Source organism: Colias eurytheme, chromosome 29, assembly GCF_061535395.1.
Source record: "Colias eurytheme isolate Ceu_HAF_F1 chromosome 29, ilColEury1 Martin Lab GWU primary, whole genome shotgun sequence".
In the NCBI taxonomy this organism is placed as follows: domain Eukaryota; kingdom Metazoa; phylum Arthropoda; class Insecta; order Lepidoptera; family Pieridae; genus Colias; species Colias eurytheme.
Window position 1 is genome coordinate 5216644 of NC_143008.1, and position 24367 is coordinate 5241010.

Genomic DNA, 24367 nt, shown 5'->3' on the forward strand with positions numbered 1-24367 from the left:
GTACGGTAAGACCGTAGCGTATTTGGTTTACAAAAACACGCATACTCGAACCTCCATGCGAATAGAGAATGTACTGTTTACATATGCCTATTGTGTAAATGCACCATAACACTATTTGACTATGTACGATAAAATTAAATTAAAATTAATTACAAAGGGGTCTTACAATATCTTCTTTGTAATTTTTTTAGTAAAAATTGTATTGAATTCCTATTTAATATGACGATACAAACAAGATTCAAAAGTATTTGAATGTAATAGTTAATAACTAAATCATTTTAGTAGGTACTGAAGTGTTATCTAGAGTATATGATTTTAGTACTTTAAGTACTTAAATAAGACCTATTAAGTATATAAGATATCTTCGTTAAGTTATGTTGAAACATTGTAGCTTATATTTGTAATTATAGAATATAACATTTCGACCGCTTCGATCTTACATTGTTTTGTATAAAATTTCCTTAGTTTCATACTAGCTGTGCCTCGCGGTTTCACCCGCGTGGCTCTGCACCTGCTGGTCTTACCGTGATGATAAGCCTTCCTCGATAAATGGGCTATCTAACACCGAAAAAATTTTTCAAATCGAATCGGAAGTAGTTCCTGAGATTAGCGCGTTCAAACAAACAAACTCTTCAGCTTTATAATATTAGTATAGATAAATGTAAGTTTTTGTAGATAGTTGTTGAAAAGTAGCAATATGTTGAAACAATTGACTGACAGTATTAAAGGTTTCTAGGTTTAAGAGATTAGTTAAAATCTAATCATGTTATTGGGTTCAAATTTTACAGGGTTTTTGAAATAAATGAATATAAAATAATGTTTGTTTTATTTCTGGTGCTGACCAAGGGCATTAATTTTTATCCCAATTCCAACCCTTTAGTATAAGTAAAAAAGTATATATTATTACTAAACTAGCTTCCGCCCGCGGCTTCGCCCGCGTGGTGTTTTGATAAAAGGTAGCCTATGTTCTTTCTCAGGGTCTAAAGATTGTCTGAGCCAAATTTCATCTAAATCGGTTAAGAGGTTTAAGCGGGAAAGCGTAACAGACAGACAGACAGACAGAGTTACTTTCACATTTATAATAGTAGGGATCAAGCATACAGTTCTCGTTGATACATAAGACTATAAACCTGTTAACACAGTAAGTTTAAGCTGTTAAGTTTAAAAAAAAATGGTCTATGTTATGTTCCTTGGCTCTATTTTGATTCAAAATTTCATCGAAATCGGTCCTTGCAGCTGTGAAAGGGTAAGAAGAAAGGGTAATCTGTCTAAGATAACATTTCAAAACATCACGAAAGAATGCTCTTGCTCTATGTGAATGCACCGCAAAACCCTTCCGGCGATGCAATTTTCAGGAATAAATAAAAGCACCTTGCACTTGTTAGGTACTACATCAAAATACAGTTCGAGAGTAAAAGCAGCACCGATTTCTATATCATTTACCTACTACCGATATCGCATTTCCATTATCTATTTACCTTCACAGTTTACTATTCAATTTAAGACAAGTACGAGTCAAATCAATAACTTTATCAAAAAGTGAAGTCCCATGTACCCAAGTGGGGTAAGGGGCAGATGCATTATGCATACATCTGTTTCAGTGATCGATTTTCTATAGGGACAAGTAGGTGATCACTTGATCAGCCTTCTGTGTCCTGCCAGAACGAGACTTTTTTTTTCTTCGTCTCCACCAGGATACGAATCCCTGACGGTTCTACGCTCACGCGTCAACCACTGTACCTATCAAGGAGGCGGTCAATAACTTTATCAACTGTATTTGTAAATAATTATGTATAATACTAGATGATACACTTTATCTATTGGTGGGTTCAGACGTAGGGTAAAACAAAATACAGAAATATTAATAAAAAACATTTATTTATAATTTTATTTAAATATGTAAAATACATACCTACCTACAGTCATTTTAAATAAATTAGAAAAATAGAAAATGTATCTAATATACTCTTCGTAAACTTAATAATATTTCTAAACTTATCACACAGCAGTACATGCAAAAAAGCTACCACACATTTTACTTTGATATTTTATTCCATTGAGGGTTGCATTTCTCAGAGGACGGATCATTACAGGACAACTTTCACACACGGCACGATCCTGATCCCATACTAAGCTTTCGCTTGTGTTATGGAAACCAAATGGCTTATACACATATAATTTTTAAATAAATATCTACAAATATGTATAGATAATTAACACCCAGACACAGAGCAAACATCTATGTTCATCACACAAATATTTGCCCCGGGTGGGAATCGAACCCACGACCTTTGGCTTGGAAGGCAGGTCACTACCAACTAAGCCAACCGGTCAGTCGATTTTTATTTTATGGATGTGTAGAGGAGGTTTGTAAAAGCATAAAGTCTAGTAACTAGTTTGTAGAGCCCTAATTACAGTAATCCCGCGGCCGCCATCTTGAAAAAAGATCCTCTGATAAACGCTAAGGCTAAAATTTTGACATTTCAATGGTCTATGCCGCATTTTATAAATAAATTAAATTGTGAACTAGCTTATTATTTTATGCTATAGCATAAAAAACGTTATCTCTCAGAAAGGAATTCGGAATGGATAATTTCTGTGCGTGTCGCCCATCCTGAAAGAAAAAACAATATGAATTAGAAATATTATAAAAAAAAGATGTGATGTCAATCTCACAATTTATCTTAATTATTGTGAGCTCAGATTGTGAGCCTTTGTGAGATTGACAACACATCAATTAGGTACACATTTTTTGGAAGACAATTATGTCTACTTTATAACAAACTAGCTTACCGCCCGCGGCTTCGCCCGCTTTGTCTAAAACCTAATAAATTATATACTAAAACCTTCATCCAGAATCACTCTATCTATTAAAAAAACCGCATCAAAATCCGTTGCGTAGTTTTATAAATATAAGCATACAAAGGGACATAGGGACAGAGAAAGCGACTTTGTTTTATACTAAGTAGTGATGAACATTAAATTATAGTTTTACTAGCGATACGCCCCGGCTTCGCCCGTGGTATATATTTACGTTTTCTCTACATAAAAACCATCCTCGTACTTCAAGGAATATAATAAAAAAAGAATTATCGAAATCGGTTCAGCCGTTCTCGAGTTATGCGCTTACCAACACATTTTACGATTCATTTTTATATATAAAGAAGATTTCAGGAATCAAAGCTCTTATCGTGGAATTAGTACGACTCACCCTTTAAACAGAAAGTTTCTTTTATTCCTGTTCATAGCGTTCAAAGCCTCAATATGGCTGCTCTCCAGACGGACATCCTGCGCAAGGAGGTTACTCCATAAATGAGCTCCAGTGGACGACTTCACTATCACACTGTGGCCCACGTGTAGTTGGTAGCTGGAAAATAATATTATTTATGTGTTTTTTATTCAAGTAAAACTTCATTAGCGCGTTGAGAGTAAAATTTCAAGGTCACGTCATGGAAATACGTAAGTTTCACTTCTGGCATGTCCGCTCGGCAAATACTCTTTTTTGTTCGTCGGTCTGTTTGTTCGAGATAATCTCTGAAACGGCTGTACCCATTTTGATCGGACTTTGATGGACGGATAGTCGATGTAAATTAAGGGGTAAATTGGGATACTTTTTATACTGATATTCTTTTAGGAACATTAGGACTAAAACTTAGAAGGAAAAACTCATTGACGAGTGTGAAACCGCGGGACGTAGCTATAGTCTTTCATAAATGATAAATGTACTGGCGGACGTAATCACCACTACATTATTATAAGTGTATAGGAAATCAACTTAAAAATCTCCATTTCTTGCAATTAAGTTCAATTTGGTTTACATGCAAAAGTTCCATTCAGGCAGTATCAAAAATATATTGACCTCAAATTCTACTAACTTTATACCTACATTTGCGAGTAAGTTTGTATTATATTTGTATCATTCTTAATTTCTTAGTACAAACCTGATCAGCAACTGCGCTGGCGTCACATTCAAACCCGCCGCCATAACCAACACCAATGGATCATCAATGACAGGTGTCAAACCACTTTTATACTCTATGGGCGTCCCTTTTGAACCGAGAACTCCGTAACAATTGAGTTTGACATCTCTCGTTTGACAGAAGTCATCTAGACGCTGTTGTGTGAGGTACGGATGACATTCCACCTGTGGGATAAACTGTATTTTATTTAGTGTATAGTTAATTGTAGCGAACTAAAAATGGAGGTAATTTTTAATACAGGTTATACCTAGTAAGGGGGCCTGAACCCCAATCTATTGTAACTTAATGTATAAATTTAAATAAAGATTTTATTTATTTATTTAATTATAAAGGGGGTGTGCAGTGAGACTTACTTTCTAGCTACAGTGAGAATTTACTTAGAAATCTATAGCAATAACGTACATTTATTTTCAAACTTTATAATTTACACCATCGACGTCATAATTTGGTGCTAAGAGTAAGTCCACACGGCGCGTCGCGTCAGCGTTGCGTCGTCGTAGCGCTGTCGCTGCGTCGTTTTACATACAAATAACCAAGGTATTCACACGGCGCGCTGCGGCGCGCAACGCACACGTGACGGACAGCAGCCCCCGAGACGAAGCGGGAGGGGGTGTCAGCGCTCAGTTGTAGTAGTCTGTAGTAGTAACGCTGCGATGGCGCAGCACCCGTGTGGCCGGCTATGCGTCAAATATTTGCGTTGCGACGACGCAACGCTGACGCGACGCGCCGTGTGGAGTTACTCTAAGTCGTTCCTATAATTAATGCCCTAATACCACCCGAACGTACAAATATTCGTACAATGTACGAATGTTCGCGCTATGATATGGACATTCGCAAAATACCGTCGTACATTGCTTTGTATATTCGTGCGAATGTAACTAGCAATAAATAAATAAATAAATTTAAATAAATTTAAATTTAAAAAAATTCGCTGGATCGCTAAGTAGGTCATTAATAATAACTGCGTTAAAAACAACCGACTTCAAACTTGCACTTGCAACATTTACAAATACAGACAAAAATGCTTATAAAATAAAAACTACTGTGCCAATCCGAATAAAATTTTTATGGGACTAATTCAACACCATCCCGCATCGAACAAAAAAAGAATCACGTAAATCGGTTCAGAAACCTCGGAGTAATCGGTGTACATACATAAAAAAAAAACATACCGGCCGAATTGATAACCTCCTCCTTTTTTTTGAAGTCGGTTAAAAATGCATGGGAATGTGAGTAACTAGCATTACTTTGACCACTAAATACATAATTAAAAAAAAGAAAACTCTTTTATTACCTTCGTGAGAATTTGTGTAACTGGTTGGAACACTGAATACGTTATTAAAAATAAAATGTTGTGTGGTTTTATGAAACCACGGTAAAAGTGAAACTGTTCGAACGGTTCCGAACACTGCTTTGTGTAGCGCATGTCGCGAGACGGTCGGCTGCCGAGTAGGTCTCGGCAGTCGCGAATCGCGATACACGCGACATGCGCTACACAGACCAAAAAGTTTGAGACGATGTAATAAAAGTTTCACGTTAAAAACTAAATTTACAATTACCTGATTAACAACCGGCTTCAGTTTCCCCTTATCCACGATCCTGTCCACTTGCGCCGAGTTGAAGTTACTGACTCCCCCCCTGCGGGCCAACCCCTTTCGTATTACGTGCTCGACCCCGTACCATGCATCTAGGTAGTCGGAATCTGAGTATTGGATCACGTTTGCGATCTTTGGTAGAGGGTCGTCGCCTTCCTGGTTACAAATTGTATACATAATGTAAATATCTATACATATAATATAATCGTAGGAAAGTCGAAACTGAACATTGAATATTTTAAAAGTGGGGCGTGATCTGCGATCGATACCGATGCTGCAAAATATAGTTTTTTTTTAATTTTTGTCTGTTTATGTGTGTATGTCCGAAATAAACTCTAAAGTATTTACTTCAAATGTTGCATGAATGTCTTAAAACTAAACATCACAATTCTTAACCGATTTCAAAAAACTCATCCGCCTGCAAATCAAAACTGGACACAATTGAAATGAGACTAACCGAAAGGCAAGCTTCCAAATATTCGCGTTATCGCGTTAAAAAACTCAATATTTGACTGACCGGTTGGCTTGGTTGGTACTTGGTAGTGGCCCTGCCTTCCAAGCCAAAGGTCGTGGGTTCGATTCCCACCCGGGGCAAATATTTGTGTGATGAACATAGATGTTTGCTCTATGTCTGGGTGTTAATTATCTATATAAGTATTTATTTAAAAATTATATATGTATGTTTATCAGTAGACATCGGATTATATGCACTAACAAAATGCCAAAATATGCATGCAAATATGCACTAAAAAAGGCCGAAATATGCACTAAAAACGACTGATATACCTAAAATATGCACAATACAAAATCAAAAAACCTTTATTATTTTTATATATTTAAATCAAAGATTGTACAAAAACAGTGAAATTTTCTTGAAATTAAGTATAGTTTTTGTGCCAATATACAATTAAGCATTTTTACCAAATTTTCGAGCGCAAATTTGTGACGTTTATCACCCGCGAGCCCAGTGTTGCCACTTTAGACTTTTCCGGGCTAAATCTAGCCCTTTTTTGGAATTCAACCCGTGTTTTAAGTTTTTAGCCCCAAAAGGGTAATCTAGCCCTATTTTGAATGGCTCATAATTTACTTAAAATGGAGCCCATTTTGTAATTTTTTGCCATTTTACCATGCCAAAATAGGGTTTTTTTACTCGCTGAGCGTTCTGATTGGCTAATAAAGGTTAGTCGACTAATCAAAACTCCCGCTACTTAACGAAATATGCACGATTGGGGAAAAAGGCTAAAATATGCACTAACACCGTAATTGGAGAGTTTTATGCATTTGCATATGCAAATATGCAAATGCATATAATCCGATGTCTATTTATCAGCCATCTGGTTTCCATAACACAAGAGCTTAGTATGGGATTAGATCGTGCCGTGTGTGAAAATTGTCCTGAAATATTTATTTATATATTTTTTATTTAGAATTTACCATTTACCTTGAACGACATGGGGTTATGTATCATGTACAGGTCAAAGTAATCCAAACCCATAGTTTTTAGTGACATTTTACACGCTTTTTCAACCAAGTCCTTGCGGTGGAATGTACTCCATAGTTTTGATATGACGAATAAGTCCTCTCTAAAAGGGAAATAAACATATTGCTAAATGTTTTAAATTTTTAATGTTCGTATTCTAATGATAAAACAATTGAACCAATTTCGATGAAATGTTGTCGTTGATAACTCAATAGAGTATAAGATTTTGCATAGATATTTGCTTAGATAATTTTTTCGATTCTATTTTATCAGTAAAATATTTACCAATTTTATGTGGGTACTTAAAAAAATAATAACGTAGAACAAACCTTTGGACAGTACCATCTTTTATCTTCTCATTTATAGCTTCTCCAATCTCCTTCTCGTTACCATAGATATATGCCGTGTCTATGGTTCTATACCCTAGGTCTATGGCAGCAGACACTATATGTTTGGTTAGGTTTTTACTGAGCTGAGAAATAATATTAATTAGTTGTAGATCTATAGTTACTTTAATATTATTATAAAATATTTTATAGTATAAACGAAGAGTTTGCATGTTTGTTTGAATGCGCTAATCTCATGAACTACTAGACCGACTTGAAAAACTCTTTCGGTGTTATATAGCCTATTTATCGAGGAAGGCTATATGCTATATATCATCTCGCTGAGACCAACAGGAGCGGAGCAATGAGGGCGAAACCGCGGGGAACGGCTAGTAAAATATAAAGCTGAAGAGTTTGTTTGTTTGAACGCGCTAATCTCAGGAACTAGTGGTCCTATATCGTTCAAGTTTCAGTCAACAGTTTTGTAGATATTTTAAAAAACACCGAGAAAGAAGGTTCTCTATATACTTAAAATTTCTGACATATTCATCCAGCTGAAAAGTTGTTGTGCCTAACCTACAAGCACCAGGTACCTACAGTACAACTTCGTAATTAAATTTGTAAGACATTCAATGAATCTCTGAATCTCTCTTTAAAATCCGCCTAAGTCGAAATCCTCCTTAAGTTGAAAACTCTATAACTCGAATTTTTTGGCGTCTCCCTTGATATTCGACTTATAGAGGTGCTACTGTAATTGCATTTCAATTTGATACCGATATTAATCTATTATGCCGGTATGACTCTACTCGACTAAATTTTGTTTGTTTGAAAATATCTCGACAATAGCTATTCAATTTGAGTAACTTTTTAACAGAGATATATTCAAGGTGTCCCACTGTTGGTATACTAAGCTCAAAGGAGGTTATAGTTTAGCATACGCTGAGTACGAAAAAAATACTTATAAAATTCCTTCATTTTTTTTCAAATTCTTGTGAACTCTATGTGTACACCCATAACAAGCAACCCGCCCAACTTTGCCACCAGCACGTGAGCTATCGTTTAAGATTATGTTTTCATAGACAAAATGCTCACATTAGAGAAGCGGTTGAAAACATGAATTTTCAGGAAAAATTTAGCAAACAATTTTTGACGTTGTTTAAGTATTTTTTACGTGATCAGTGTATGCAAAACTACAAGTCCCTTCGCGCTTAGTATACCAATAGTGGGACACCCTGTATATTAGGTTTTGTCGAGTAATACCTATGCATATACAAAAGCTCATCTATTAGAGTCCGACTCGTGACTCCAATTATTTATTACACGGTCCCCCGACCTAAACCCCATTGATTTTTTTTACTGTGGTTATACTACAAAGACGCACTTGGCCAGCGTGGTGGATTATGGCCTGTACCCTCATAGGAGGCCCGTGTCCCAGCAGTAGGAAAGTATATGGGCTGATGATGATGAGTGATGACTTACCAATGCAGTACCCAAGCCAATAGCAGGCATCTTGCTACCATCATTTAACTCTACGAACTTCAAATCCGTGTATCTCCCATACTTTCTTTTAGCTCCTCTTAACTCTTCTATCTTCAATCTCAACTCTTCTTCATTCATCTTTTCCTCAGATACCGTTTTAGATTGATCTTTCGGCTTGTTTCTACTTTCAACTCTAACTGGTGTTGATTTCTTCTGAAATAATCGAATGTATTAATACAAAATTTTATGCAATTTTAATTCAAAATATAGAAGTGTAGAATGAATATACCTGCAGGAATCTAATAAAATAAAATGTTGACAACATTAATTATTTATCGATATGTATATAATAAAAGGAATCCATAAATATGTTGCTGTAAAACTCGAGAAAGGTTTTCGTTAAGGCACAAGGAAGGTTCTTATGCAGAGAAAATATGAAAAATGGACGTCTGTCGGGGAAGCTAGTAAAATAATAACTAACGTTTAGTAACTGCGCAGTTTATGGCGTAAAATGAGTGATTTTAAATGTATAGAAAAATGTACTATCATAATGGGCTCTTTTTAACAATGGGCAGCGTTGGCCCAACAAATGAACGTCGATGTTTGCCGCCATTACATATATCTATACTAATATTATAAAGCTGAATAGTTTGTTTGTTTGGACGCGTTAATCTTGGGAACTACTGGTCCATTTGAAAAATTTTTTCGGTGTTAGATAGCCCATTTATCGAGGAAGGCTATAGGCTAATAGGCTATATATCATCACGCTAAGACCAACAGGAGCGGAGCAATGCGCGGGGCACAACTAGTTATGAATAAACATCTACAACGACAGCCGATCATAGACATTTAGGCTCTAGGTACACTATCCTGATTGCCTCTACTCGCCTAACGTTCGCCGTTGTGAAGAGTGCCCATAAAATATATTTACTAGTTTAGTACAAAGTTTAAATCAATAATGATACGCCCCAACAAATAATAATACTAATTGTTTGTTGTATGATATCTTTATTTGGTGCCTTTTCTTATATAGGGTACGAAATAAATTGGGTTAATGTATACTAATAAAAAAAATGTATGCGTGTACTAGAGTACACACGTAAGAAGTGAAACTTCTTTATGACCTTAAAAATGTTACGAGTATGGCGTAACGCAAAAATGTCACGCGTACGGCGTAACGCAAAAATGTCACGCGTACGGCGTAACGCAAAAATGTTACACTAAATTTTTGTCCAATCCCGATAAAGAAGTTTCACTTCAAAAATTGGAGTCTCTGTTTGAAATATTAAAATAACCGCTTTTTACTCACATGGATGTATATTGTATAATGTGTATACGGTATATATACCAAAACCAAAATAGTATTTTTTACAATTTTTTCTGTCTGTTTGTTCCAGCTAATCTCTGGAATGGCTGGACCGATTTCGACGGGACTTTCACATACAGCCGTTGTAATAAGGAGTAAATTAGGCTACTTTTTATTATTATATTTTAAAATGAAAAACACATTTACGTGGGTGAAACCGCGGGATGCAGCTAGTGTGGAATAAATATGATTAAAAAAGAGCGTGAGTACAACACGTGTCAGATGTGATTAACTTCTTTGGCAAGATTCAAATATACCAAAATCGTCGCCATACTCCATGACGTGACGGTATTGCCATGACGCGACTTGAAGTTTCACTTAAAAAAAAAAGACGGGTTGCACTCCGGGAGTGCCGGCAGAAGTGAAAACTTGATTATTAACGTTGAGTATGTAACATGTTTGATATTTTGGAATGGTATCCGTTTTACGCTTTTTCGATCAGGTCACGTGTCCTGACGCGAGTTTAAGATTTTAATTTTTATACCCATTACAGAAAAAGTGCTCAACGCCGCTAAAGAAGTTTTCACTTCAAAAATTATTTTATTCATTTTGAACTTTAGCACAGAATACATAATAGTAGCTAAACGCTACAGAACGGACACTCTCCGCATCCCGCCAAAATTAAACACTTACCTCACCCCGCACGATCAGTTTATTAGATGGTCCGCAATCCGCATTTTTTCGTAAGGACGATTCACGATACGCAACGAAGATTAACAACATTAATCAAATTGACTTAAAGTAATTTTATTATTTTGGATTTGTGAATATCGTTTTTCGTAAAAAATGGTTAGATATTGTGCTGTTTACGGATGTATTTCATCAGAAAAACGCGAATTTCTTTACGCTAGTCACAATTAATGTGCGAACCCTAAAGCATTAACACATACATTTGCACTCTCTACAGTGTAACTATCAAAACGATAATTTTGTATGGAGTGTCCGGGGTGTGACTTTAGCTTGGTAGAGGTTCAAAATATACATTACTTATTACAATATTCAATACTTGACTAACTGACTCTAAAGATAACTTTTCTTCAGGGTTTGCGCGAAGTTTAAATAGTCGCTAATTTAAATTCTGTTTGATCAACTGAATTTCTTTATTTATTTAATACATTCTCATACAATAACATATGCAACAGCAATATATTTATAGAAATTTTATAAATAATTAAAAAAAATAACGACCATGGCATACAACTAAAACGACATTTCTTAAAATAATCTATATCTATACTAATATTATAAAGCTGTAGAGGTTGTTTGTTTGTTTTAACGCGCTAATCTCAGGAACAACTGGTCCTATTTGAAAAATTCTTTCGGTGCTAAATAGCCCATTTATCGAGTAAGGCTTATAGGCTTTATTTAGACCAACAGAAGCGGAGTAGTGCGGGTGGAACCGCGGAGCATAGCTAGTTTTTAATATTTGTGACGTAGATGTTAGAAATAAAAAAATGTACAATATAAATGTTTTAAAAGAGCCTCTACAGTTTCTTGCCGGCTCTTCTCTGAAGAAACTGCTTTCCGAACCGGTAAAACTATGTTATGACGATTCAAAGGTGCTTCGAAGTCTAATTAAATAAATAATTGAGGAGTTTTTGAAGTGAAACTTCTTTAGGCGCGTTGAGAGTAAAATTTCCAGGTCGCGTCATGGAGTAAGGCGACGACTTTGATATCTTTGATTATTGCCAAAGAAGTTTCACTTCTGACACGTGTGCTCGGCACACACGCTTTCCTTACCTCAAATAGAGCGATTTTCTCCAACACAGTTCCTCGTTTCGGTGTCTCTTTAATATCTATAATACCTTTCTTTTCCAAATCCATACGTTCCATTGATATCATTCTGACTACGTTTTGCACTTTGCCTTTAACAGCATCACCTAAATCAATTTCTGCATATGAAACCTCTTTTTTATTATCCCTTTCTTTGAAGGATACTTTGATTGTTTTTGAATTATCTTCATAGTTTAACTCATCATTATTTAAGCTTTTTAACGATGAATATTTTCTGCCATCACTTATTACTATATTTACGCTATTATTAGTGTCTTTTTCAAAATCAAAATTATTTTGGCTACTAGTCAATTTATTCACTATATCTTCAGATTTATGATTGTTTATCAAATTTCTACTTAAATTATGCGAATGTTGTTTATTATAAACTTCTGTTCGACTTATGTTAACATTGTTTTCCATTTTGGATGTAGTTTTGAGTACTTCTTCAACTATTTTGGGTTTATGTCTTAAACTTGGGCCATGGCTTTGTGAGCGCGGTATTCTTCTGTAGAGAGGTTTTTCTTCCACTTCTTTACGCTGTAAAAATATAGATAATATTATTTTTAAGTTCTTTTTTATGAGTGTGACAAATTGTACGACTATTTAACATAGATCAATCTAAATTTTATGTATAACTGTTTCAGAATATTGATGCATTTTAAAATTACATACATATCTTAATTAGGCTCAAATTGATATATTTATCATAGCATCAAAGAGCTGGGGCCGTATTATGGCCGTATACCTCATATTTCCAGACAGTTTACGCCGTGAATTGAAGTGACTGGCAAATTCATATTACGATTGCAATGGCTGGTTATTGCGATCAATCCAGTTCGCGATAAATAGGCAATAAAAATATATACGAAAAACAAATATTTTTTCGAACTTACTTCAAAAATGGCGATCTTAGATAATACTGTTCTTTTGGGAACTTCATCTACTATCTCCTGTTGAATGTTAGTCTTTTTACTGTTTATAGAATCGAGTCGACTCATAACTCTGTTCACTTTGCCTCTAAGAATTATAATATCTTCCTCTTGAAGGTCTGATTTTAACAGTTCATTTATCATACTCTTATCTAAAACTACCTTTTCATTTCTTTCTTTATTACCAACTATACTATCTATTATATTAGATGCATTGTTAACTCTTGTATGAGAAGCTTCCTTGAAATAATGTTCAGTTACATCTTTATTTGATAGATTATCATTAGAAATTATAATTTCTTTTTCTTTACCATCAATGCAACTTGGTGAAATGTCAATTACTGGAGTAGCTGGTCTTATTAAAGTATTATCAATAGTTATATTTATCGGACTTTTATCGCTATCAAAACCTTTACTTTCTCTTTTAATAACTTTTAAATCATCGTAAGAGTCATTAGTTTTCTCCAATACTTCCTTAACTTTAGTAGTTATTGTTTCCGATTCTGTAACTTTCTTTTCTAAAATATTTTGAGTTGTCAATGTAGTCTTAGTTTCTTTTTCATAGGCTTTGGAAACGCATTCTTTCTCCATAAAAGAATCATTAATTGAACTAGATTCAGTAGATATGTTTACATTTTGCGTGATATTTACTTGTCGTGTTATATTGTTGTCTGTCAAATTTGTATTGTCTTTGTCTTGACTTTGATTTATAGGTTTTTGAGGTTTTTCATCAATTTCTGTTACAACTTGTGTTTTTGTTTCGGATATAGATTCAATTATTTTATTTTCACAAATTATATTTTCGTCTCTAGAAATGGTTTTTTCTATTACACGTTTTTCTTCTTTGCTATTAAAAGTTGTAGCACCAGCATTGAATTTTGAGTCCAAAGATTCTTCTACTGAGGTTAAAGTACTATCGGATTTTTCAGGTAATGTATTTGGAAGATTTTGTGAAACTTGTTTCGCTGTAGTTTCAGGTATTTTGTTTATATTATTAATACACGCTTCTGGACTCTTCTCATCCTTTTCACCTTCAACGACTTCCTTTGATATTTTCTCATCAAGAATATCGAGGTAATGTTCTTCTGTATTATTATTAGTTTTATCATTAAGTTTGTGTTGAGTAACCACTCGTTTTACCATACAAACAGAGACATCGAGGTAGTTGGCAGATTTATTACTAGAGTCTGCACGTGTTTTGGCTTCTTTTTCTTGTGCAATATCCGATTCCACATTTCTGGTTTCAGTGTCTTCGGTTTTTAAATGGCCAGGATCTTCCGACGCTAGGACGTTTTTCTCAAGGGACTCAATTTGTGAAATACTTATTTCCTTGTTTTCTGTATTGTTTATGATATTGTTTTTGTCTATACTACTACATTCATTTGTATTTTCATGGAAGTCATTTGAGTATACTCCTGTTGCATCTTTATCGTTTGTTTCATTTAAATCAGCATTAGATTCTTCGTTAATTATAGTTTTACTGTATTCGACGTGTGTTGAGGATTCTTTTTCTTCGGATGTATCTGTTTGTTTAATTGTTATTTTAATTTCTTCTTTTATTTCTGGATCTTTGTTAGATTCAGATTTCTCTTCTTTGTTTTCCACATTGCCAGTTTCTATGCTAATGCTATCTTGCTTACTAATTTCTTTATCAATCATATTTTTGCCGTCTTCAGTGGTCTTGATTGATATAATATTGTTGTCAGTAGCAATTTCCTGAATATCTGGTTTACATGTATTAGTTTCTTCTTTTACTTCCGGAACTATAGTCGATTCCAATTTTTCTTCTTGCTTATCTTCATTGTCAGCTACTATATCAATGCTACCTTGCTTACTAATTTCTTTATCAATCATATTTTTACTGTCTTCGGTGGTCTCAGTTGGTATAATATTATTATCAGTAGCAATTTCCTGAATATGTGATTTACGTGTGTTGGTTTCTTCATTTACTTCCGGAACTGCATTCGATTCCGATTTTACTTTTTGGATATCTTCATCGACAGTAACTATGCTAATGCTATCATGCTTATTTATTTCTTTATCATTCTTATTTTGATTTTCATCTCTAGTCTCAATTGTTATATTACTGTTATCTATCGCAATTACCTGAATATCTGATTTACATGTATTAGTTTCTTTTTTTACTTCCGGAACTGCATTCGATTCCGATTTTACTTTTTGGATATCTTCATTGACAGTAACTATGCTAATGCTATATTGCTTACTCATCTCTTTATCATTCGTATTTTCATTTTCTTCTTTAGTCTCAATTGATATAACATTATTATCTGCAGCAATTTCCTCTATATTTGATTTACTATCTGCAGCACTTTCTTTAACTTCAATATTTGTTTCAGATATTTCTTTAATATTATTTGTGCCTGAGTCGTCCCTTTTATCCTTAGGATCTTGACTGTCATTAATAATTTCGCAAATTTCTACAGACACATTTGCATTTTCGTCCGATAAATTATCTTTTGCATTTTCTTGAACTAATTCAACTTTATTGGATACTTTTTGATTGTCAATAGAGTTTTGAATATTTGAGTTCACTGAACTTTGATTGCTTTCCTCATTTGTGACATGTTGTGTTGTTTTGGAATCATTAATTGTTTTGTCTGATTCATTTGAAATCATTGGGACTTCTGATGCAATGTTTTCTCTCTCTACCGTTATTATAGCTTTTATAGTGTCTCCGTTATTGTTGTTTGTTATTTCTGTAGTTGTTATTTCCTTTGTTTGTGAGATATTAGAAGAAATATTTGTAGATGTTATACTGGACGTGTGCTGTTCACTGACTGTACGTTGAATAGTTTTGTGTAGTATTTTTGTGTTTGTTTCCTCGTTATTCAAGTTTGTAGTTCTAGAGTTATCGATTGAGGAACTTTTCTTAAATATTTTTGTGTTTTCGTTATTATTTGTTGAATTTACAGATTCATTAGGGACTTCGGAATTTTCGTAGTTAGTTAAATGTGTTTCTGATACTTCCTCATTTTCAATATTAACATGTTCATTATTATCGGATGAATGTCGAATAGTTTTTGCGATTTGTGTCGTTTCCTTGACTGCCTTAGATGAAATTATCTTTTCTTGGTTGTCTTGACTATTATTGACTGCAATATTTGATGATTGTTGTTGAGTTGTTTTCGTTTCAAATTGTAGTTTAGTTGTTTGTTGTGTAAAACTTTTTTGTATTGTTTGCGATTGTATTTTCGATTCTTTAACGTGCATAGTCGTCGAACTATTGTGCGTTGAACTATCAACTGATCCTCTCTTTTTAAGAGATGCGTTTCTCCTGCGCTCTGAATATTTTGACATATCAATTTCATGCTCGCTTTTACGTTTTAGCATGGGAATCCTGGTCTTCACTCTGTCAATGCTAATTGGTTCGATTTTATTTTCATCGTAAGCGTGAATTAATTCTTCGAACTTGGAGTCTAGTTTTTCTGGATCCTTTATCAGTGGACTTTCATCTGCGCTTTGATTGACAACGATTTCTTCGAATAGTTTGTCAAATTCTTCATCTGTTCTTGGGGAAACAGTTCTTGCTTCTTCTTTACTTGTGGTCGCTGTTACAACTGTATGTTTTAGTCGGGGTATGGAAGACTTGCGCTGTTGAGCAGACATCTTCTGGAAAAGCATTATTAATTATCAATATAAGGAAGTCATTTACTTCTGTCATTAAATCGTGAGATTTTACTTTTAAAATCTCTTTAGATTTTGAAGTAATTGTTATAAATTCAAATAACAGATATTTATACACATAAATATAATTGTACTATGTATATGTAGGTATATTTGTGTTTTGGAGGGACAACACGTACGACATAGTATATAAGTCAATATTGTCATTATTATAATAAACCAGACGTTGTAACACCTTGGGCCTTAGACAAAGTAACAATTAAAAAACGATAACGAAGTTAGAAAAGGCAAAAATGTATGGGATTGACATACGCCGCGTTAGATCACGTGGTCTATCTAATGTCAATCCCATACATTTTTCCTTTTCTAACTTCGTTATCGTTTTTTAATTGTTACTTTGTCTACAGGGCCTTGTCTCCGGTTTATCCGGCTAATTTGTTTGGATCTAATTAATGAAATAATCGATTATGGGAGACCTACAATGTCATGACGAAAAAATGATTTGCAATACCTACTTGTCTTTCAGCTTCCTCATATTTTTTTCTTTCTTCCGTTATTTTTTTAATAGCCCGTCTTAATTTAGACATTGGAATTTTAGTTCGTGGTTTCTTTTCATCTTGTTGTTTCTCTGTAATCGTGTACATGGAAAATGTTTAAAAAATAATTAATATAATATTTCAGGACACTTTTCATATTAATAATGTTTTAAATATTTTTTAAAATCTTTCCAAGTACAGAATATTGTACATTATTAAATCAAAATAAGTGGAACTACATAGCTACAGTAATTTTAAAGTTCTTTACATAAATAAAATAATTAGATTAAATTTAATGAGCTTTAATTATCTTGTATTTAAAACTAGCGGTCCGCACCGGCTTCGCCCCTGGTACATGTTTACGTTTTCTCTCCATAAGATCGAAATCGATTCAACCGTTCTCGAGTTATGCGCTTACCAACACATTTTGCGATTCATTTTTATATTATAGATCTTGGTCTCTAGACCTGTCACCAACATTCCTAGATTATTTGAGCAAACTAAGTATAGAATAAGTAGAGCGAGTGTGTTGTTTTTTATTAAACATTAGCTTTCCGCCCGCGGCTTTGCCCACGTTTTCAAAGAAGAACCCGCATAGTTTCTGTTCACGTGAGATTTCCGGGATAAAACCTATCCAATATTGTGTTAATTTAAGTTATCCTCTATAGGTATGTGTACTAAATTTCATTGTTATCGGTTAAGTAGTATTTGCTTGAAAGAGTAACAAACATCAAACATACACATACATCCATCCTCACAAACTTTCGCAATTCGCATACAGGATAGAAACGAAAACATATTATAGCCTATCTATTAGAAAAGTACATCATTAAAAAGTATTTATGGAGCCTTTTTAATACAAATAAATAAAAAATCTCTTTATAAATTTCTCTAAAATTCCTCTTTATAATATTATTAGTATAGACTAGCTGTGCTCCGCGGTTTTACCCGCAGTGCTCCGCTCCTGTTGGTCTTAGCGAGATGTCTTAGCCTATAGCCTTCCTCAATAAATGGGCTATCTAACACCGAAAGAATTTTTCAAATCGGACCAGTAGTTCCCGAGATTATCGCGTTCAGACAAACAAACTCTTCAGCTTCATAATATTAATCTATATCTATACAGATATGAATGTAATTTACCTATTTCTCGCGTCGGTGTCGTATTTTCAACCTTTTTCACCGTCTCAATTGTTTGTGTGTGTGTCACTTCACAGGCACCGTCTTTATCCGTTATTATTTGTACTTCGTTGATAATTGTCTCATTTTTCGTTTTGTCCTGGAACGAAAATACTTTTATGTTAAACTTTAGATATGGTACCATGTTCAGCAACATGATTTTTCATTGGAATATTATTTTTATTATTTCTTCTTGTATAGAAAGGTTCTGCTCCGTGTGAGCTATCAAGTACATATAATTATTTGCAAGTATATATGTATAATCAGTAATTAGAGTCAATTAATGTGATTAGATCAAATCCAATTTGTTACGATTCCGTTCTTGAGATCGGATTTGGAGCTATTTACATTAATTGTAACTTGAAGAATCTCAGTAGAAAGAGTTGATAGGTATAAATTTATAAAGAATAGAAAAAAATCGATCACGAGGCGGGACTTGAACCCGCATCCTTTCGCGCCATTCCGGGGCGGATGCCTAACCAATTCAGCCACTCGTGACCCGCCAGAGCAATCGAATTTGTTCTATTCTTTCAGTTTTATGTGTCTAAGGGACACACCGCGCGCCATCTATTGAGGTGATAAACAAACATCTCAACGAATATGAAACACTTTTCAGTGAATACAATATTGTAACGATGGAACACGACCTTTTTTGTTGAAATTGATATGTATTTTTGGTTTATTATTCAGGAGTTGATAGGGTTAAAAATTGAATACCGGACTCCGCGCGTCCCTGTAGCAAATCATCAGGATTTCGTAATTATTTTATTTAAAACTAAATGAAAAATACTTGAATATTCTACTATTCAATTTTATTATTACTTTGGTTCGTCCCAAAATTAACAATTAATTACAGCAATCGAGCGTGATTTCTTGTTTAAGCTACCAGGGTACTAGCAATCATAAAATATATTATCGACAGCTCTAATATATGGAAAATTAAAAACTTGGTTCTGTAGTTTATAAGTGGGAAAATATTCGTATAATGCTTCATTGGTCATGGTTCATTATCCTTTTGGTATAAAGATAAGCCTACAGTTTTCAAGTTGTATGTAGTACACTCGAATCAGCCCATATACGTTCGCCCTGCTGGGTCGCAGGCCTCCTACTAGGGTTTAAATTGAGGTAGGTAACATAGTATAATCTTAATTTTACCAATGTAAAAATTTTAATTGAAAAAATACAAATGAACTTTTATGCAATCGCTATCCCTATTCTCTTTTCTTAGATGTGTCTTAACTGTCTTAAATAAAATTGGAAACTCGAAATAAATAAAACGCATGTACCAACAACACATTTATTTTCAGTATTTATATTGCAGTGTTTGCACTTGGGTGACTACCGTTTTGCCCGGCATCGTCTGCTTTTTAAACAAATGTTGGTACTTTACCGATATATCTTCCGTGACGCTGATTTTCTGCAATTTCAAATCGCCCTTCGTGAATGACGCTTCTTTCTTCGTCACTGTTATTACAGGCTCATAGTGGAAGTCTGTCTCGCTCGTTCCTACAGCTTGTGATGTATTTGTCTCGCTCGCGCTCACTCCTCGTACTTCCTGCTCGCCTGGTACTTTAGATTCGATGTTTGTATCATTGTCTTTTTTTTCTGTATCAGACATGATTTTTCTGGAAAAATAATAATAATTAATAAATAAAGGAGGACCCAACCCAACCATCAATCCATCGAACACCCCCTTTCCATAGCCCAGATTTTTAATTCCCATATTTTGCAATAGCCCTACATCGGCCACGGGCTGTATCTCTATGGTGCAGTTATGGGCAGGCTGCGGCTGGTGTCCTACAACACATTAAAATTCTCAAAAGGGCATCTGCGTGTTGGATCCCTGTCCCCACGCAAGCCTTCCAAGGGACCGGGTAGCTTCCTTATGGCAATACCCGTGAATTATGGAGAGAGACATAAATAATTTGGAAAATCCAAAAGTGCACGCCTCATAATTTTTTTTTAATAAATATTTATTAATTATTATTTTTGTTTATTTAATAACAATTAAACCACATCGAATCAGACCCTGAAAAATGAAAGGGTTCTATTCCTGAGCATACTCAAGCGTAAGAGAAAAAAAAGACTCGATTAGTAAAGTATTTCGGTCGCTATCGTGTTAACAAGAAAAAGGATCCGCACATACAGACACACGGACGTCCAAGACAGAACTTTTTTAAACTGTTTTTTAACTAGTTTAAATAACAAAAATGACATCAAAAATATCATGAACGTTAAAAATAGTGTTTTTTCTTAATATGTGTGTGTATGTATTATCTTACAAGTGCAATGTATGATACATAAAGACATTTTAAGTTTGAAAAATCAGATGTTTTTCGCGAAGTGACAGTATAGTCCGGGATACATCGCCCATTTTTGCAAGTGATTACTATCAAGCTAATTTTTCGTGAGTAGCTTTATTTTGATGAGATGCCCAATAATTTCATGTACGAAACTCTCGATTGTGGTAGCTTACAGAGGTAACAAGGATAAAAATTTTTGATTTGACGGTTCTCAAATATTTATTACGCAATTTGTAGGACAATATGTCTGTTGAATTATATAAGTATTAAATAAGTGAAAATAAAAAAATCAGCTGGTTAGTAATCATTTATGATGACTTCGTTATTGATACACATTGGAAAGGGGGACTCTTTGATCAAACCATAGATTTTGTAGGACAAATATTTTTTCGAATAATTTAGATAATTATCTTGAGATTGAACAAAAAAAAACATTCAGTTAGTAATTAATATTTGAGAACCATCAAATCAAAATATTCTATCCTTGTTTCCTCTGGTAGCTACCTCAATCGAGAGTTTCGTACATGAAATTATTGGGCATCTCATCAAAATAAAGCTACTCACGAAAAATTAGCTTGATAGTAATCACTTGCAAAAATGGGCGATGTATCCCGGACTAGTAGTACCCACCTCAACGCTTCGCTTATGAGGCGTGCAATAAAAGAGGATATTAAAAAGGTCTTATAAATATGTATTTGTAAGACATTCGCAGGGATTGAATCCAGTAAACTTGGCATTGGCAAACTTAATCAAGAAACCTTACACTTATTAGTATACTATGTAGTGTTTAATATCTGGACTTTCACCCGGATAACTTTTTATTCATCCCAATTTAAGAGGAGACAAATCCAACAAAGCAAATATCATTTAAATCTGTATATAACGATTTGCTTTTGCATATTTATATAAATATTTATCTTATGTATAGATAGTGAATAAATGTGCACTAAATAAGGACTAAAATCGATAACACCGGAACTCATGTATCAAGAATCGTAATTCCTTAATTCTAATCTTTTCTCCATTTACATCAGATGAGCGAATGCACATTCTACCTAATATTAGGTCAAATTCTTTTAATAAGTAACAGTACAGACCTAGAAGGTACAGACCAAGGTACAGACAGTGCTGTAAACAGGCGTAGAGCCATCGTAGAGCATTCTTTCGTTGTTCTTAGTGCGTTCGAATAGATTCTATGCAATGTTCTAATACTGAACAACACTGAATACGAGTTTTCGTTTACACTAAAAGATCACGAAAGAATGCTCTTACCTCTATGTTCGTTTGATTAAAATCCAACGTGAGACAATCAATTTAAGATTGTTATTATTTTGTAATGAGTCTATTTAATATCCTATCCTTCCTACTAATATTATATGTGCGAAAGTTTGTGAGGATGTGTGTGTGTTTGTTACTCTTTCACGCAAATACTACTGAACCGATTATAATGAAATTTAGCACACATATAGAGGGTAACTTGGATTAACACATAGGATACGTTTATCCCGGAAATCCCACGGGAACGGGAACTATGCGGGTTTTTCTTTGAAAACGCGGGCGAAGCCGCGTGCGGAAAGCTAGTAATTTAATAATTTCAATACAAGATACGCTACTATATTTCTGGGAAATTATGTCATTGTTCAAAATTGTGCATATCGGACGTAAGTCGATAATAAAGTTTTTTGTGATTACGCTCTGCATTTTTGGGGATTATTTTTTAACAAGTAAAATAATAACAAGTGGAAATATTTAACCAAAAAATCATGATAAGTATCTAGATACTTAAATTTAAATCGTTAATCCTCAGTCTGTAATGAGCGATAAAAATATTTTCTATTATCTTCTTATTAAATGTATTTTATGTATAAAGTTTGAATGAATTACCTATAATGAATTTAATTGGAATAAAATATTTAAGCACTTTGACGTTCAAAATATTATTATATTAAAATTTAAAATTATTATTATATAAAAAAATTAGTTTATAATTATTATTTTTTTTCAGCAAATTGACATATTGAATTTAACTTAATGTAATGTTGTATTTTCCTGTTATTGAAGGTGCAGTAGACCATATTGTATTCAATTGTAAGCAATGTAAAATAATATAGACTGTATCCTTTGTTGGAAAATCATATAAATAAATAAATAAATACTACTCTACTATGATGACATATAACATTATTATTTCCTTAGTGAAAGTCATAGCGCTGTGCTTTTTCCACACTGGAAATAAAACTGCTTTAAGACATCATGGTAACATGCCTGATATAATGGATGGATCGATTATTCGTTCAATGGAAGAATGCCGTAATTAACTTAATTCGTTATGTCAAATCATATACGAATACTAAACGAAGGTAGCGCTACTTTTTCAACAATAATTAGATTACAATTTTGTTTTAAATGTTTCGTTGATATAACTTGAAATCTAAAATCAATATTTATTATATAAAACACTGATATATAATTGATATAGAAATCTTCATTTGAAACCACTGAAACAATATACCTCAATCTATGTGACATTTATAAAAAAACACTCCTGTCAAAATGACACTTCTTAATTATAACTTATAACATGGCTTTTAAGCAACTTTTGCTTATAAGATTAACAACATTTAGGGCCGATTTTTCAATCCTTGGTTAAGATTTATCCGTCCAATAAAGTATTACACGAATATTTTAAAAATATGTCACCTGTAATCTGTCATATTATACGGACAATTAGAATACATTTTTGAAATGGTTAATATATATAATGGTTAAACGTTATTCGGTGAATAAGCTTTAACCAACGATTGAAAAATCAGCCCTTAAAAAATTAATTAATAATTTGAAATATACTTCTTTAGCTGCACAATAATGATTAAGTGCTAGCGCGCAAGAGCGATTTTTGTCTCCGCAACTATTTTGTTTCTCCCATAAACTCTATGGGCTAGTAAGAAAGTGCGCGCACGTAGCGACGCAACTCCCCATAGAGTTGATGGGAGAGACAAAATAGATCAGGGTGAACCTTCAGTTCACCCCCGCGTCCGCGTTAAAATGTAGAAGCCCTTCTGGCTAACATTGAGAGACACCACACAAAAAAATAAAAAATAAAACAAAATAATTTGGAAAATCCAAAAGTGCACGCCTCATAATTTTTTTTTAATAAATATTTATTAATTATTATTTTTGTTTATTTAATAACAATTAAACCACATCGAATCAGACCCTGAAAAATGAAAGGGTTCTATTCCTGAGCATACTCAAGCGTAAGAGAAAAAAAAAGACTCGATTAGTAAAGTATTTCGGTCGCTATCGTGTTAACAAGAAAAAGGATCCGCACATACAGACACACGGACGTCCAAGACAGAACTTTTTTAAACTGTTTTTTAACTAGTTTAAATAACAAAAATGACATCAAAAATATCATGAACGTTAAAAATAGTGTTTTTTCTTAATATGTGTGTGTATGTATTATCTTACAAGTGCAATGTATGATACATAAAGACATTTTAAGTTTGAAAAATCAGATGTTTTGCGCGAAGTGACAGTAGTACCCACCTCAACGCTTCGCTTATGAGGCGTGCAATAGTTGCGGAGACAAAAGTTGCTCTTGCGCGCTAGCTCCAAAAATTAATTAAAATAATATAATAAATATACGTACCCTTTTACGAAGAATTTCAATAATCGACTGTGGCCGATATCTTCCATAAAATTATCGTATTATCAAATGATAAGGAAATTATAACTTGCTAATACTTTGATTATTTATAAGACATTATGCTTGT

The 24367-nt window shown here is 33.8% G+C and overlaps 1 protein-coding gene across 1 annotated transcript; it reads right to left on the reverse strand.

Annotated features, from left to right (window-relative positions):
• Positions 1-1918: 1918 nt before the first annotated feature.
• Positions 1919-24367, reverse strand: LOC149896259 (uncharacterized). The gene is made up of 14 exons (XM_090118025.1): positions 24244-24367; positions 19679-19913; positions 18253-18388; positions 17092-17204; positions 14758-16561; positions 12896-14562; positions 11967-12539; positions 8861-9073; positions 7385-7527; positions 7017-7158; positions 5540-5731; positions 3942-4144; positions 3212-3367; positions 1919-2614 (listed from the first exon to the last, which is right to left on the reverse strand). The coding sequence occupies exons 1-14, from the start codon at positions 24288-24290 to the stop codon at positions 2569-2571; spliced, it is 5670 nt and encodes a 1889-aa protein (XP_089974151.1). The 5' UTR covers positions 24291-24367; the 3' UTR covers positions 1919-2568.